The sequence below is a fragment of the Alexandromys fortis genome, unplaced genomic scaffold, assembly GCF_014885135.2.
Source record: "Alexandromys fortis isolate MF-2015 unplaced genomic scaffold, M_Fortis_MF-2015_v1.1 scaffold_402, whole genome shotgun sequence".
NCBI lineage: Eukaryota > Metazoa > Chordata > Mammalia > Rodentia > Cricetidae > Alexandromys > Alexandromys fortis.
The window spans coordinates 262,711-281,188 of NW_026068275.1; the positions used below are offsets into that span (position 1 = coordinate 262,711).

Below are 18,478 nucleotides of genomic sequence, written 5' to 3' on the forward strand. Positions count from 1 at the left end.
AGCATGAAAGGGAAGGAAACAGAAGTGGTGTTAGTGCCCCTGCTCAAGGTAAAGCACAAGATGGCCCTCAAGAGTCTGGATGTCAGAGCTAGAGAGATGGTTCAGTAGTAAAGAATGCTTACTGTTCTTGCAGAAGACCTGGGTTGTTCCCAGTACCCACATTAGACAGCTTACAACTGTTTGTAACTACAGTTCCAAGGGATCGGATGCCCTCTGCCATCTGCGAACAGTGGGCACCTGCATGTACATAGTGCACATAAACTCATGCAGACACACACACACACACACACACACACACACACACACATACATATATATATAAAATTTTAAATCTGAAATCCCAAATGCCATTTCAAAGAAGGATCTATGGTAGACACATGACTCTTTGGATCCCCCTAAGTGGTATCAAATGTCTCTCCAACATCTTAGGGATATTTCTTAATTCTCATGTGTACTTTAATTTTTCAGTAGGAATGCACATTTATTGCCCAGATTCAAGAAAACACCCTGCCTGTGCCACTCAGCCCTCCCCAGCTTCCTAGGGTCAGGGCTACCTATGTGTATGCAAGTTGTGTCCCAAGGAATTTGTCCATATGCCTTCCTATTTCAACCCTCATTTCCTATCTAGACCTCCACCAATCATGGGAGCTCCTTTCTGCCTGCTGCTTCATCAGGCTACACTGATATCTCTGCACATACATGTGCCATACACACATATGGCATATACCTAGACACAGGTGAGTAAGCCCTGGACCCAGCTGCTGGCCCTTATCAGGAGGCCCTTACCGCTCATCATAGTGTATGGAATGGCTAGTTCCCTAGCAGACAAGAGTCCTATCAAGCATTTCTTATTCCTTTCTTCGTCCTTCAAACCTATTTTTCTTTTATAATGAGCACTGAGGCTATTGCAGGTATATGGTGAGTGGGAATGCCACTGCAAGGACACATGAATGAGTTAGAGGAGAGAAACCAATACACTGCAGCACAAAAATGAAAAGAAATGTGTTCAAGACCAGAAGGAAATCCTGCCACATGTTTTTAGTTCTCTTTGGAAGATAGATTTCCTAAAACCCCCAAAGTCTCTCCATTGACTGGAAAAAGAAAGCGGGACTGAGAGCACAGAAAGTTACACCTTTGGGAGACTTCAGTGCTATGACTGGGGAGGGAGGGAGGGATAGCTAGAGAAAAGGCTCAGAGGTGAGCCAAATGAGGGTGTAGGAAGAACTAGACAGAATTCAGGCACTATAGGCAGTCTCTGGGAGTAGAAAGGCATAGTCACCATATTTCTTTCAGACATAGTTACAGAAAAGCTTTGTCCTTTTCATTTAACACATGACTACCAGAAACATGTGTCACAGCCAACTATATTTTTTTCATTTATGGAAGTATGCAACAAGAGCTGTTTATAGCTCCTTGGTCTTTAAAAAGCAGAAGAGAAACCTACTGCAGCTTGTCCCCAACAAAGCAGACTGTAAACTGTGCAGAGCAGGGTGAGTCAGTAGCCAAACATTCTGCTCTTGGCACAGAGCCCAACCTCGTGGGCTGGGCTTCTGGGTTCTTCTACAATGCCCTCTGCATTGCTGCATGGCACATAACTACCCAGGACTGCCTTCCCCACAGAAAGACCCATACATTGTTCTTCTTGCTGTTTCTGCCTATAAAAAGTTTACCCCGCAGCTACCCTCACACTGCCCTGCTGATGAAGGGCCTGCCTCCCTTCTGGCTCCTTCAGATTCTCTCACAGGCAACCCAAAGAAGCATAGAAAAAGGGACCCTAGAATTTTCAAACAATGCTTTCCTTAGAAAAATGTACCTCCCCACCTCCTCTACCCCTTCTGAACAACATGCTGTGGTGTAAAAAACACATGAGATTTTTAGGCGGGAGAGCAAATCCAGCCTAAGCCAGCCTGAAGTCCAAGGCATCAAACGTACTCATGAGAAGCATCTGGATAAACCAGAAAGGCCCAAATGCACAAAGTGTGTACTTTTTCAACAGCCCATTAGGACACACTGTCATTGCTTGTGTCGACTGCTAGCAGACAGCTCACCCACACAGGCAGTCCAGGACATGCCCATGCAGGCTCAGCCTTCAGCTTCCCCTCTGGCCACTTTTAAATACTGTTTCTCTTTTAGAGATGGGAAAAGAAGAAGAAAAGGAGGAGGAGGAGGAGAGGAGAAGAAGTGGTGTGCCTCTTCCTACAGCTGTGAAGCCCTAGTCTACACCCTGGTGCTCTCTCACTGGTAAGACAGACTTGCTTGCCACTCTTCAGACCAGGGGTGACAAACACAGAAAGGTGAAAGGGAGCCAGCATTTTCCTCAAGGTGTACTGAAGCCACCAACAAGGGTCATCACCACCCCTTCTTTGAACGACTACCACTTCCTTAAAGAGAAGCCCTGCTTCCTAAATCATACACCAGCAGACACAGTACCCTTTGATCCAAAGCAGGAGGAAGGAACACACTATGGCTGGAGGAGCTCAGTCTGTCTGGCAGAGGCACATTCTCCCCTCCACCTGATTCAAATTCAACTTCCAAAGTTGTCTGATGCTCCGCACTATCTCCCAGGGGCCTCTGGGTAGAGACCCATTGGTCCTCAGCACATTGGAGTGTCTCTAAATTCTCCCAGCTCCAAAAGAATTTTACCTTCCTTTGTTCTGGAAAAATTTCCCTTGCATGCAGCAGGTCAGTAAACCTGATTGTATAGACCACAGTCCCACTTCAGATAGTCTAAGTTAAAACATTTCCAGCCTAAGAAGGAGCCAGGTGCTGCACGGAGGTCACACCACATGTGTGGGCTCACCTGGTGCCTGCATTCCCATGCAGGTATAGAATGATGGGGTGGTTAGAAGCCAAAGCATCCTCATACCACATCTGGTCCTTCCCTTGGGCACTTTTCCACCAGATGGAGGGGATGGTGTGCCTAGAGACAGAAGTAGAGAAGGACGCAAAGTCAGATGCCCCTTTGGCATAGACAGTAGCACTTATATGAAGGTCTGTGGAAAGAGAAAGCAGCAGGGCTCCTATCTATATACAAGTGGACAAGCAGGTGGGTAGCATATTATCTCATCCTTCAAATAAGTAACTAGAACTGTAAGCTGCAAGGTCACTGCTGATAGCCTTAGAGAGAGCAAAAGAACTCTTGTTGGTCAAACAGCTTGTTCTGATGGCCTTTATCTAGAGATGAGAGACATATATCCTGCATTAACTAGAACATCCTAGATAGAACCTTCTTGCATTCTAGAGCCACAAATACATGGGCAAATTCATCATTAGCCAGGCTGACCCAGGATCTCAGATGCTGTTATTCTATTAGGCCAAATTCTCCTTCAGAGATAATACAAAGGACAAAATGAATACTGATAATCACTAGGAAGGGTCTAAATTGATATCTACTTTTCCTCTAAAATTCTTAGCCAAATTCATTCTAGACACCAATGACATAAATCTTTAAAAAATCAAGTAGCCAAGTTTGTCCTCTCTCTCGCCCCTTTTATCTTCCTCGCCCCCATATTTTCCCCAGCTTCTCTATCTCAGTTTTTTTCAAGATAGGGTTTCCCTGTGTAGCCTGGCTGTCCTCGAACTCAGAGATCTGCCTTCCTCTGCCTCCCAAATGCTGAGACTAAAGGAGTGCACCACCACTGCCTGGCTATTTTCTCATTTTAATGCATCTCTCTTGTTTATTCACGAGGATAATGTTTTTGTGTTTCTAGCCACTATAATTATCACTCTCATACAATCACAATACCAAATACTTGAGAGGCTGAGCAAGAGGATTGCTAGATTCTAGGAGTTTTCAGCCAGCTTAGGCAATATATAGCATTGATGGAGTAGTGGGAAAAGATGGCAGCCTATTTTAGACATCTGGAGCTGATTTTCTTCTGATAGAAGCCAGACTACCTCATTTCGGATCTCTTGGCAGAGATCCAGTGAACACACCTCCAACATGTCAGTAGAGGGCAGCTGACACTGAGCTGGTAGCTGAGAATGGTGCTTGGGTTGCACTCAGGCCTTTGCAGAAGCTGGGGAGGGGGGATCTGAAAAGACGTAGTGAGGTCAGTTGAGAGTGGTGTCCGTTGCTTCTCAAGGCCCAAGGTTATGGAATGGTCTAGGTGGACAGACAGCAGCTGTCTACTACCTCGAGATTTGCATAGCCATCACTCTAACTCTTGTGGGAACTTAACAATGTACAAAGGGGCTGTCAATGCTTTCTGCCTAAGTACCACCATTATACTCCTCTTGCACAAGACAGAACCTTGATCCTGGTTAAGGGGCCAATCATTCTACCCTCACACAGCTCTGGACAAAGCAGGTCAGATTCTTCAAAGTCCCAAAAGCACACACGGGTCAGCTACTGCTCAATTAAATAAAAAAAGAAAATGGCAAAAAGACTCTACTCCCAGTGTCCTCTGCTCAGAACAAGAGCCTCCCTTCTTGTTCTCCCTTCTTTACCACAGACTATCAATGGAAGCATCTGAAGTCCCTCATCCACACTGGCAGCCTGCTCACTGGTTCATTTACAAACATCTCACATACATGGTGGGTCTCTAAGGCTGCAGAAAGAGACTTTATGGAACTGAGAAACAGACCCGGCTAAGATAAAGGGGCAGTTAGTTATTCAGAGCTGCTTCGGAGAGAAAAAAGAAACGCTGATGTAGTTCTGGTCAATCTCGCCCCAGTTGTTTAGGGATCATCACTTACACAAAAAGCCATTAAAATATATACCAAGGAAACCACAGAGAAGTCACAGGGCTTATGTCCAGTGTAAAGTTATGGAGAAAAGTAGACATCCCTCCTACAGGCAGGAGGCATTCACTTCTCTGAAGAGCTACACTCAAGTCTGTATTTCTGATTGTGTGCTTATATTCCTTTTTTTCTCTAGATTGTTTGGTTTAAAAAAAAAAAAACTTGGAAATAAGACTCTAAAAACAATGTGGTTACAAAGCCTTTGCTGTTTCAAGGACTTCAGGAGAGAATTTGGTGCCATCTCACTCTGCACCACTGAGATCAAATTTAGCTGAGTTCTTCCTTTGGTCTTAAGGACAGATGAAGACAAAAACAAGCCCAGCACCACAAGCCTGGTGTCCCGGACACCACCTGACCTGAGCAGGACAGCACCCCGAGCCAATCAGAACAGCACCCTGAGCCTGGTGTCCACAGACCACCCAAGCTGAGCAGGGCCCTCATAGCTTCCTGAAGAGGCCAGAGAAGCTAGTGCCTCTACCCTGCAGGCTTGGCTGTAGGCACTTACCAGACTCCAATAGTCACATCATCCTCTGGCTGGAGGTAGTAATTGCAGGTATGATTCAAACCTTGATCCTGTGGCTTTTTCAAGTCAATGAAATAGGGGACCCTCACTGTAGGGGACAAAGAGATGAAGTCTGGGTTAATGGGAGAGGACGGGCACACATGCTCACCTTTGTATTAACATGCCCTCTTGAGCACAAACCACACACACCACTGCAATACATAACCACTACCCCCACACACACACATACACAGAGACACACACGTTGACAAGCACACACCCCATCCCCACAGCATAGGAGAAACTCTGAAAAGGCACTAAGTGTTTTTCTATCGGGATTTTGCCACATGAGAGGCACACTTCAGGGAGGGGGTAAAGCTAAAACCTGAAGTACGGCTTGAAAACACTGGAGTAAGGGCACAGCCTGAGTGGAGCCTGAAACCAGGACGGGTTGCTCAAGGGGAAGACGGAAGCAAGGGAAAGGACGGTCTTTAACAAGATAAGCTGGCACAAGATAGGGGAGACAAAGAGGGGACAAGATCTGCAGAGGGGCTCACCTAAGCCACAGCTGAAAGCTGAGGTCAGGGTGACTGGGGGACACTGGAAAGGGGCAATGGATAAGATGACAGGTACAAGAGGGAAGGAGGCACAGAGGTTCTCAAGTCTCTGCAACACCACTTAACCCAGAAAAGAAATCAAAATGAATGAACACAAAACTCATCTGCAGCCAGGCGGTGGTGGCGCACGCCTTTAATCCCAGCACTGGGGAGGCAGAGGCAGGAGGATCTCTGGGAGTTTGAGGCCAGCCTGGTCTACAAGAGCTAGTTCCAGGACAGGCTCCAAAGCTACAGAGAAACCCTGTCTCGAAAAACCAAAAAAAAAAAAAAAACTCATCTGCAGTGAACTCAAGGCTACTATGCAGAGTCTTAGAGTAAAGTCATCTCCCAGTAAGGCCCCAACTGGATAAACTGGGATGCCAAACTACAGGAGATCATGGGCACATCCGCTATGGGAAATGTGCAGGACAGGGCAGATAAGAGGGACACTGCCCTACTGTCACTGCAGATACAAGCTAAGGACATCAACAACTGTGACCACACCATGTGTGGCTGGGAGAGGCGATGCAGAGAGACACACACCAAGTGTGAGTGTGCAGAGGGACTTTTAAATTTTTTTTTCCTTAATAGCACTGTACTTTACTGCAATGGCAAACATCTTTTCAAGAAAAATTTAATGGAAATATGAAAAACTTAAATGAAATTAAACCAAATTAAATTAAACCAAAAACATAAGCCCTAAGGTGTAATTTACCCTCGCCATGGGGGAGGAGCAACAAAGAGCAGGATGGCCCTGACTTCTGGGTCATCACGAGTTCTAGAAGGAATCCATTCACAGCTTTTTGGGAGGAGATGAAGGGGGAGTTTCAAGACTAACTTCACATACTGGCAGGTCTAACTCACTTCCTGAAATGCCTCTTGGCCTCAATGAACACTTGCTGAATAAATGAACCATCAGACTCATGAGGACACAGGATGCATGTGCTCCTTCTCCAGAAATTCCTCTGAGCATCTCCCCAGGTCACATTGGGAGAGGAATTCCTCACATCACTACCTTCCTAATCTGCATCTCCCTGAAGAAGCAGGCTGAAGTTTTAAATCTCCTCTTAAGTTTCTGTTAAATGCTGAATAACATCTTCCCTCAAACTCCTAGAACCCAAGACTCTTTTCAGAGTAACAAAGCTTAACTGAGGTTTCCCGAGTAACCTCTAACCCATCATGTCTAACAGACTTCTAAAAGGGGAGATTGTACGTAGATGGGTAGAGGTTTCTACAAGCCAAGCCATACCAAAGACTGCAGGCCACTGGCAGCTGGTGAAACAGGCAGGAGGTGGTAGAGTGCTTCCCACTATGCACAGGGCCCTGGAGTTCCATCCCTAGTACAGAATGAAAGGAGGCAGGAAAAGGAGGAGAGGGAGAAAGGATGGACTCTATCCAGGTGCCTCAGAGGGTGCAAACACTTTGATCTTAGACTTTTGGCCACTGAGACTGTGAGACAGCATTTGTCTTAAGCCACCCAATCTGAAGACCTGTCAAGAAAATGGACAGTCATACTAAAGCATCCAGATTTTATCGTGCCAGTGGTGTTACTGGAGACTTGGAAGTTGTCTGGCATGGAAGCAATAGAAATGAAACGAAGCAAGGAATGCATGCAAAGCTTTAGTGGGGCTCCAGCTTACAAGTAGAATGGAGCCAGCTCTGGTTGCTCTCTGAACAAAGGGAGGAGCAGGCCTTTACTGGCTGGCCTGAAGGTAGAGTGGAGGCTGTTCTATACACTAGAGCTGCTGGAAATCTTTGGGGGCTGAAGACCAACCAGCTCCACGGAACATCAGAAGGTCTGCATGAGGACTGAACAGAACCTGACCTGAGGGCAATGGCAGCACAGAAAGGAAGATAGAAATGCCAGGTCTTTTGTCCTGTTACTTGAGTTTTCCATTGGTAACAGTGGGGCCTATGAGGGCTTCAACTAGAAAGAAGTTTACTTCCTGTGCTGTACAAGCCAATCCCAAGCTTCCCTCTATGACCTGAACACACTGGAACTTGAAAGCTGCAGCCTCATTTGCAGGTGAAATTAAGATGGGATAAAAGAAAAAAAATCCAACCAGGCAGTGTGGCTCACACTTTTAATCCCAGCACTCAGGAGTCAGAGACAGGTGATCTCTGTGAGTTTGAGGCCAGCCTGGTCTACAAAAGTGAGTTCTAGGACAGCTAGGACTGTAACACAGAGAAACCTTGCTTTGAAAGACAAAAATAAACAAACAAAAACCTGAAAAGAGAAAAAAATTAAAGGAATAAGAGTAGGAAGAAGAGCCTCTCACTGACACCCAGTTGCCTCTGTGGCTGATGGGGGCACAGAAGTCAAAATTCAACATAACTGGTGGGTCAGAGATAGGTGTCTTCCTGGACCTCCAGATGCCATCTCAGGCAGGATGTTAAAAACAGCAAGTGAACTGTGCTTACACAGGACCCCATCGTCAGCCGGGCAATGGTGGAGCACGCCTTTAATCCCAGCACTCTGGAGGCAGAGTCAGACGGATCTCTGTCTGTGAGTTCCAGACCAGCCTGGTCTACAGAGCTAGTTCCAGGACAGGCTCCAAAGCCACAGTCTTGAAAAAAACAGGACCCCATTGTTACTAAATCTAAACAATGCACATCAGAAAGCCACTTTACAATTTTACTCACAAAGGTAAATTCTTTAAGAAAAAGTAAAAAGGCATATATAGTTTCACTTAGGCCTCTTTTTTTTTTTTTTTTTTTTTTTTTTTTTGCATTTGAGCTTTGCTTAGTCTTTGAACCTTTTTTTAAGTTACATCCTTTGATGAATGGAACCTAGAAAGTCACAGGATTATACGCAGCCATTGTAAAAACACTTAAGTATGCCTCTTTTTTTTTCTTTTTTTTATTTATTTATTAAATATTTCTGTCTCTTCCCCCACCTCTGCCTCCCCTTTCCCTCCCCCCCCCCCAATCAAGTCCCCCTCCCTCGTCAGCCCAAAGAGCAATCAGGGCTCTCCGTCCTGTGGGAAGTCCAAGGAAAACCCTCCTCTGTCCAGGTCTCATAAGGTGAGCATCCATACAGCCTAGGCTCCCACAAAGCCAATACATGCAATAGGATCAAAAACCCATTGCCATTGTTCTTGATGTCTCAGTAGTTCTCATTGTCCGCTATGTTCAGTGAGACCTGTTTTAAAAAAAAATTACTGTTGTATATGTATGCATATGTGTGTGAATGCGGCATTTGTGTATGTCCCATGGAATGTATGTGGAGGTCAGGACAAGTCATTCTACTGTGGGTCCTAGGGACTAAACTCAGGTCCTCAGGCTTGTGCACTTTTCCCTGCTGAGCCACTTGCTGACCTTAGCATGAATCTCCTGAGAAGCCTAGGCCCATGTCTTGGGATTATGCATTATTCTTTTTCCTACATGACTGTGGTGATTTGAATGACAAATGTCCACTGTAAGTTCAGCTATTTGAAGACTTGGTCTCCAGTTGGTGGCGCTGTTGGGACGGGGTGTGTGGGAGGGATGAATTAGATCACTGGAGGTGTGGTTTGAGAGTTCATAGCCTCAGCACACTTCTGGTTCTCTCTCAGCTTCCTGCTGCTAGCTGCTAGGTATCCTCATTGTGACAGACTCTTACCCCTCTGGAACCATAAGCTAAAATAAACTTTCTTCCATAAGAGGCTTCTGGTCACAGTGTTTTATCGTAGTAACAGAAAAGGTACAATTCAATGATTTTCCATCTCAACATTGAGATAACTCATATACTTTGCTTCGCTCTGGCTCATGCTGAAATTCTTTTCTGCAGCATAGTAAAGATCCAAACCAGATGCCCACTGGTAACCTGAGACTCACAAGTCAATCCTGCTTATTTATCTGACTGCAAATTTAAGAGAAACCTGCTATACTCATGACTATATTAACCATGCTGTGAGCCCTAAAGATTGTCAGGATGGAGAGCAACAAGTCCTAACTCCCATCTGAAAGAGACAAGAACTTCTACATGCATAGACCTTCCCAGTTTGAGGTAAAACTCCAGCCTCAAAGCCTCTAATGCTTCAGCCGAAAGGGGAGACAGGCACAGCAATTAAATTGTCCACACTATAACTAGAAAACCAGCAAGCCCTGAGCCATTTGCCTTTTCCTCCCAGGAGAGCAGGCCTCACAGTGGAAGCATGGCAAAGAGGGCCAGGCCAGCACTGCTGTGGAAAAGGCTGTGGTGATGGCTAACCACTGCCCTAAAATGACATCCATCAGTGCCAAATTCTTGAGCAATTTAAAAAATTATTATTTATTCTTTGTAGTGGGTGGTATATGTGTGTGCTAGGGCACAGGCATGAAGGTCAGAGGACAACTTTGTAGAGTTAGGCCGCTCCTCCTTCCACCTTTATGTGAGTTCCAGGCTGGCAGACAGCAAAGCTTTACCTGATGAGCCTTTCTCTGGCCCTTGAGTAACTCAAAAAGTTTTTTATATTATTTTTTTTGGGGGGAGTGTGTGTATGGAGGTGGAGGACTATGCTTGCTCAAGCAGAAGCTGGAGGTTAATGTCAGGATATCTTTCTTAATCATTTTTCTATTTTTTTTTTTGAGAGTGTCTCACTATCTGGCTGGCCTGGAACTCATTATATAGACCAAATTAGCTTTGAAATGATAGAGATCCATCTGGCTCTGCCTTCCACGTGCTGGGGTAAAAGGCATGCAACACCATGCCTAGCCTTTGCATTAGTTGTTTAAAAAGACTCTCACTACACCTGGAACTCACCCATTTCTGCTAGGCTGGTTAGTCAGTTAGGCCCAGGATCAGCCTGTCTCCACCACCCAGCACCAGGGCTACAGACATGTGTCATCATATTCAGTTTTTATGTGGGTGCTGGGGATCCAAACTCAGATCCTTATTCTTAAGAACCAAGCACTTTATCCACTGGCCCACCTCCCCAGCCCCTTGAGTAACTTAAAAAGCAAAGCAAAACAAACAAAACCCAGCAACCCAGAGATAGATTTTTATCCTATTATCCCTTTAGCATCACTGTCCAAGAAAGGACTCACTGGTATAGTGCATGTGAGGCCCTGGGTTTAAGGTTTAAACCCCACTACTCCAAAATCAGCACAATACCAAACCAAACCTGCCCCAGGCCCTCTGCTCCCAAGCGTGAGCAGTGGAAGAAAAACGTTAGTGGGGAGTATCAGCCTGGGCAGCAGTCATTGTACAGCCTCCTCTCTCAACACATGGTCAGACTAAGAACCCCAAGTTCTGAGCCTGTGGCAACGGTCTCTATCTCTTCAGAAAGCCAGCACTGCAAAACCATGGGCTATGCCTAAAGCAGACTGCAGAAAAAGTCCAATCCAGGTCTTTGCTGGCACCGGACTGTGTGCTAAACAGCAGAGAACACAGAGCCCCAGGCTGTATGGGTCAGTTCTAATGGTTACACCAATAAATTTACAGCTCTTGCGTCTTTGTGTCTGCAAACCCACCATCTTTTCTGTGCCTTCTTTAAGGGACACTAACTCAGAAAAACACTGCCTCGCTTTTTGTAATAATTTTGTTTCTTCTTAAGTTTATTACTTACAAGTTACCTAACTTAGAGATCATGAATCCCTAGAAGTTTGAGGACCTTCCACTTGAAAAACTAAAATATCTCTTAATAAACAGCACACATATTTCTGTTTCTCTTACTGATTAAAAAATATAAATTCTTTGTTAGTATCTTTCTACAGTTATGTCTATTATAGACTGAACATTCAAAATTTGTAAAACCAGACCTTACAGAGCCTGGAATTCTATGACTACTGAGACATGCCTTCCAATCTGCCCTGCATCCTTGGCTCTATCATGTCCTGGGCTACAGGCTCACACAGACTGGACCCTCACAGTCCCTCTACCTGCCCAAAGCTTACCTGCTGTCGCACAGCATCAAGCCAGTTTCTGAGTCTCAAGCTCCCAAAAACACAAGGGCCCAGAGCTCACTCTGTAAACCAGCCTTGCCAAAGATCTGGTGAGGAGTCCACCTCATCCCATTCTAACATTGACCATAGCCATTTTCACAGCCAGAGTTAATGCCTCGCACCCGCCTTTGCCTCATTTTGAGTACAAAATGTTATTTCTGAAAGGACTGTTTCTAGAGAACATACCTAGAGCCCTCTACTTCCTGTCTTATAGCACAATACTTCCTCATTTTCCCTTCCTCTTCCACCCCAAACAGCTTTAGAACCACACAAGGTCCATGTTAACTCAAGGTCCCAAAACGTTTTGTAAACAGCAAACAATTCCACAATAATCAAACTATGTCAGTTTCTTTTTCTTTTTATGAAAAAAACAGATTTTTCTTCATTTATCCATTTATTTAATAAACGGTTGCCGTATACATCCTACATTCTAGACACCTCTCTAATAGCTATGGGAACAGATAGTCAATATATGTGTTTTCTGCTATTGCAAAGCTTACAACAGCTGAGCGGAGCCGATTATGCAATTACATATTTATAACAAACAATGCCTTGTCTCAGGTCTGATATGGTTAAAAAGCAACTACAGTGTTCAAGGTGGAGGATTAATAGTGGCATGATAAGAAATTAATGAAAAAATGTCCATTGGTCAGTATTACAAGCCTATTTACTAGGAAAGTGCTAAAAACAGATTTTTTTGTTTGTTTATTTGTTTGTTTGTTTTTAGAGAAAAGGACCAGTTAGGTAGTGATGGCACACACTTTTAATCCCAGCTTCAGGAGGCTGAGACGAACGGATCTCTGTGAGTTTGAGGCCAGCCTGGTCTACAAAGCAAGTTCCAGGACAGGCTCCAACGCTGCACAGAAACCCTGTCTTGAAAAATGAAAACAAAGACAAAGAGAAAAAAGAAAGAAAGAAAGAAAGAAAGAAAGAAAGAAAGAAAGAAAGAAAGAAGGATCAATAATAAAAATTAAAAGAAAACCCATAGGGCTTCATCATTATTATTTTTAAAGGTACTGTTCATTTCTATGGTTTCAATTAACCTGCACTATACAAGTGACAACATGTCTCTAACATGACAGATTCAGACAACTGTTCATGCTGTCAACATTTTTACCTACTTTGGCTCAAGGGAGATAATCACCTCCAATGCAGTACTGTCACCTAGAGACCCAAATGCAGCACTGGATGGTAAGCCATCGTCGCCATGTCTCTCAACTGGACAAAAAGTGCAGGGAACTCCCAGGTCACAGACCCATACAATCCTGAGTCTGGGTGGTGGCTCTACTTCCCACCACACTGTACACTTAAAATCCATACATCGTACTACATGTAAGTTCGATCTCAATTAAAATAAAAAGACATCTCTTAAAGTCAGCCACCACAGTGAAAATAAACTCTAAGTAAAAGCAAAGAAGAATTGATACAAAGGACTTACCAAAATTCAAGAAAATCAGTTTGGCCTGTATCCCAGGACACAGTTTGACAAGAAATGGAATGGCAATGTAGAACCCCAGAACACAGAGAATTATCTTCCTCAGTCGGAACCACAGGCTCTTTCGTCTATGAGACAGAAGCAACATGGGTCAAAAGGCAGTAGGTACGATTCTGCCGGCTTAGTAATTGCATCTCAGATCTCTAAACAAGTGCCACAGGCATCTTTCCACACAGAGGACACTGATAAAAAGTGACCTGCCATCTGCTTTTGTTAATTAACTGATACAGTCTTTGAGTTTTCAACTGTACTAGAGGGAACATTTTATTTCTTAAGAGTCAAAGGCAGTCCTGTTGATTTGTTGTACTGGCCCTGGGGTAAGAACTGAGCAGAGACAAAAGGCCCTCAGAAAGCATCCCACCTGATATCAGAGCCCCGCTTCCACCTCATCCTGGCAGTGTCTGGCTTCTTTGGGCCTTGAAGCCTCACTGCACTAACCTGCTCTGAGCCAGCTCAGTGCTGAGTTACTCATTAGCTGCTCGTGGGAAGCAGGAAGTCCCTCCACCCAGGACATCAGCAGAACCTGCCCAACCAGGTCCTGGAGACTGCAGAGGCTGAAAATGAGACCAGCCCTTGCACCCGTCCCACAGAATCCCACATCTGTTCTCAACACTTCTAAATATATTTATTTAATTTATTTAACTTTATTTTATGTACATTGGTATGTAGGTGTCAGATCCCCTGGAACTGGAATTACAGACAGCTGTTAGGTCTAGGTGATGGGAATTGAACCTGGGTCCTCTGGAAGAGCAGTTAGTGCTCTTAACCACTGAGCCATCTCTCCAGCCTACAACACTTCTGATTCTTGAGTAATACTGAGAGGCTCTCAGTCTCTTCTCAATCCCCTTTAAAAGGTGTCTCTAAACTTTTCAAACTTGTAGTCTTAAACTATCTCTACTTACCAAAAAAAAAAAAAAAATGAGGACCCTAAGGCACATTTATTTATATTTATTGCTGTCATCCAAGGAGTTAAAACAGGGCTGTCCTAGAGGACCTGACTAGCTCATATAGATCCTGAGTTCCAGCACCACTCACACCAGAGAGAACTGCTGAGTTCAAGGCCAGTCTATGCAGCTCAGTGAGACTTTGTTCCCCACCCTCATCACATCTTTTGTTTGGTTTTAGCTTCTTACTGGTTAGTTCTTTTAACATTATAAAGAGTAGATATCTCATGTAAGCTGTTTCAAAGCATAAAGAAAAAAGGGCCCAGTAATAGAGCATGCATGAAGCCTGGGGTCTAATCCCAACACCAGAAAGGAAAAATGTGTTTTAAAACAAAGAAGATAGAGTTATTGGTTTTTACTATGTGGAGAAAGCATCGCTCTAAAATAGCACATGAGGATGAGTAACTTCTAGATGTTTGCATGCAGCAGTGATTTTCTCCATGGTTTTGCCTCATTATGTTTTAGTCTGAGGATACCATGGGTTTGTCTGTCCATTTACCAGCTGGTGAGCACTGATACAGTTTCAGTTTGGGAACACTATGGAAGAGTCTTTGTGTGGATATGCTTTCTATCTCCTTGGGTGTAAGATCCCAAACCACTAAATACTTTCCAGTAGAATAAAAGATGAGGGAGAGGCTGTGGGAGGGACACAGTGAAGAATATTTCCACTGCTCCAAAGTCCCTTGTACCACTCAGTCAGTCTCTCTCTGACCTAAGCCCCCAGCATCACTATTCTACTTTTCTGTCCTCCAGTTTTGTCTTTTCTAGGCGTTCAGTAAGTGGCTGTCTTACTAACTTGGCACAGTGCTTACATGTGCCAGCAGTCCAATGAAGGTTTCAAAAATCATCTTAGGTGTTATTTAGAAATAGCCCAGAAGTAAGCAATTGGCTCCAGCAAGGCTTATACTGACATACTGTGAGAGATGCCGAATGAGACGCCAAGTGACACAGCAGTTCCCCAGGTGCACTGCAGGCTCATGTGTCCCCAAGCTCCTGCAGAGGCCCAGTGAGATCACTGATTTTCATAACACTGACCTGAAATTTGGCCCTTTCCTGTCTAAGTAAAATAAATATAATGGAAGTTTTTAGATGCTGTTCCTCATGTGGTATTGGTAGCCTTGAAAGCAACAGATAGGAGGAGCCAGCTTGCTCAGAAGTCTAGCTTTAAGAAAGTTGTGAAAGCATGGAGCCAATGAAATGGTCTAATGGGTGAAGGTGGCTGCTGCCATGCTTAAAGACCTGGGCCCAGTAGAAGGAAGGAGAAAACTAACTCCTTCAAGTTCCCACCAACGTCCAACCTGAGTTTATAAATATTGATGTGTAAACTAATGTACTTTTGGCAAGGCAGTGATGAAGCACGCCTTTAATCCCAGCACTCAGGAGGCAGAGGCAGGCGGATCTCTGTGAGTTTGAGGGCAGTCTGGTCTACAGAGTGAGTTTCATACACAGAGAAATCCTGTCTCAGGAAAAAAACAGTAGTTTCTTCAACATCCTGGGTGTGAGGATTAGAGGATTACAGTCATAAGCCTAACTAAGAATCCCTTTAGCTGTAATGTTCACCAGCGCCTGTGCTGCTGTTTACAGTTAGTTCCTGCAGTGAGCAGCCTGTCCGGATGGCTGGCTGGTTGAAATGAAGGCTGCCCTCAGGGCTTGGGACAGCATTAAAGGAACACACCCCTTCCTTCTGGACCCTGAATGGGACCTTGTGTCCACTTAGAGGCTCGGTGTTTCTCCAAACTTCATAGACCCAAGTCCATGGTCACATCCCCCCCTCCCCAAACTGCATTATCATTCTATGTGTTTTCATTAAAAGCTACTTAGTGCACAGAGAAGACTCACTGGCCATGAAACAAAAGGGAACTGTGAAAATAAGTGCAACTAGATTTCCCACAGGGCCCAGAACCACACTCTAAGGCACTCTTCTTCTACGTGCATAGCAGTATTTGGGTAACTGTGGTGGTGAGAAGACAGGGATGGTAGAACTGCACAGTCTGTCTCTCATGTACACACACTCTCGCCATCTCATGCACACAAGCAATGTACTTGAGTTGGTACATCTAAAACGCTCTAGGGATTGCATAGATAACTCTGTCCTGGGCTTGATTTTTGCAACACAATTATATAGGATGCTACTTAGTGGGGAGGGTGAGAGAAAGGAACACTGAACTTGCTTGTAAATTTTCTTGTAATGCCTGCTTGGTAAGGGTATGAGATGGTAGTTGAAAGACCTGTGTCCTGCATTTGAGGAAGAGAGAATAGGTAGGATGGCTCAGTGGGCAAAGGTGTTGCCAAGCCTGTTGATCTTAGTTCACTCCCAGATGGTAGAAGGAGAGAACCAATTTCTACATGCTGTTTTCTGACCATATAAGTATCATGGTAAATGTGCACGTGCGCGCGCACACACACACACACATAAATAAATAACCAAATTCCAGGAAATAGAGAGGAAAAAAATATATAACATAAGCAAGGTCTTGGGGTGGGGAGACTTCAACACGTAGTCGCAATAATACAAACTTAGTGAACAAGGAATATAGGAAGAAGGCACTCCCTTCAGAGAGAAGTTCATATCCACCTCACACCAGTAATCCAAACAAAGCAGAGCATCAGAGTAAAACACCAGTTACAGGGGTATATTCATTGCCATTATCATAACTGAACACTATCATGCACATGTATGTTAAAACAGCTAAGCAAAGGGAAACACAAATTATAACCCTTGAAACTAAAAGAAAATAGCCGGTGGTGGTGCACGCCTTTAATACCAGTACTCACTCCAAAGCTATAGGAAACCATGTCTCATAGAACCAAAAAAAAAAAAAAAAAAAGAATAAAGGTGGCAGATAGTTTCTAAACAAAGTATTCAAGCTATAGATGAATCAATGGTAGAGTATTTGCCTATCATGTGTGTATACATGTTTGTGTGTGTGTGTGTGTGTGTGTGCATAAAGAGGCCAGAAGAAAACTTCAGCCATGCTCGTCAGGTGCCATCTCTCATTTTTTGAAACAGTCTCTCATTCACCTGGAGTTTTGTAAGCAGGTGGAGCTGGGATCTTTAGCAAGCCCTATAGATCCTCCTGTCTTTGCTTCCCTAGTATGAAGATTACAAGCTCACACTATCATCCATCTATCTATCTACTATCTATCTACTATCTATCTATCTATCTATCTATCTATCTATCTATCTATCTATCTATCCATCCATCCATCCATCCACTCACGGAGATCCTGACTCCCTGAGTGCTGGGATTAAATGCATGTGCCACCACCACCTGGCATCTGCTATTTTTTTTAAGATTTATTTATTGGTTCATTTATATCTATATGAGTTTGTGTATATCACTTGCATGAAGGTGCCATGGAGGCTAGCAGAGGGTGCAGGATCCCTGGGGCTGGAGTTATAAGCAGGTGTGAGTTGCCTGGTGTGGGAACTGGGACCTGAACCTGGGTCCTCACCAAGAGCGGTAAGTGTCCATAACCACTGAGACATCATCCAGCCCAAACCTGCTATTTTTCCTATGGGTTCTGACCATCAGGCTCAGGTCCTCACACTTCCAGAGCATACACTTTATGGACTGAGCTATCTTCCCAGCCCTACATGCGTCTTAAAGGATAGATTTCTATTTTGAGTTGGTTTGGATGTTTTTATCATGAGGAATGTTGGAATTTTTCAAATGCCTTTCTTTAGATGATTGTATGATTTCTGTCTTTTATTCTATTAATATGGTAGGTTCCATTAGTTGATTTTTAGATGTCAAACTCACTTATCTTCAGGATAAAATCTTACTTGTTTACGATGTAGATACTTTATGTGCTGTTGGATTTGATTTGCTAACATTTTGTTAAGGATTCTATTATCTGCAATCATGAGAGGCATTGCCTGCAGTTGTATAGTTGTATTGTGAAATTCTGTCCTTATTGTCGGGATAAAATTTATAAAAGTCCTATAGGTGGAACATGTAAGAGTTTGAGGAGACAAGTTGTTAGTTGGTCTCCAGAGGTTTGGTAACATTTTCCTGTGAGGCTACCTGGTCCTTCCCCTTTCTCTGTAAATTTTAAATAATTAACCCATCTCCTTGATGACCTTAGGTCTGCTTAGTGTCTCTCATCAGTCAATGACAGAGCCTGTATGATTGCAGGAAGCTGCCATCTCTCCCTCTCCATTGTCTATTTTAGGCACATAACTGCCCATGATGTTCCTTCATCATCTCCCCTGGCTTTTTTTTTTTTTAAACTTCTGTAAAGTTAGCAGTCATTTCCTTTCCTTCATTTCTGATTTTAGCTATTTACAATT

The 18,478-nt window shown here is 44.0% G+C and overlaps 1 protein-coding gene across 3 annotated transcripts in view; it reads right to left on the minus strand.

The window, feature by feature from the left end:
* Abhd12 (abhydrolase domain containing 12, lysophospholipase) overlaps positions 1–18,478 on the minus strand; it is a 62,471-nt gene that overhangs the window by 11,671 nt on the left and 32,322 nt on the right. For 2 of the 3 annotated variants that reach the window (XM_050132079.1, XM_050132078.1), the window contains exons 2-4: positions 13,184–13,308; positions 5,249–5,354; positions 2,801–2,920 (exon numbers count right to left, since the gene is read on the minus strand). In XM_050132079.1, coding sequence (XP_049988036.1) covers positions 2,801–2,920; positions 5,249–5,354; positions 13,184–13,308 — 351 coding nt within the window. The remainder of the gene's footprint in view (positions 1–2,800; positions 2,921–5,248; positions 5,355–13,183; positions 13,309–18,478) is intronic. The other variant, XM_050132080.1, reaches the window with a different exon arrangement.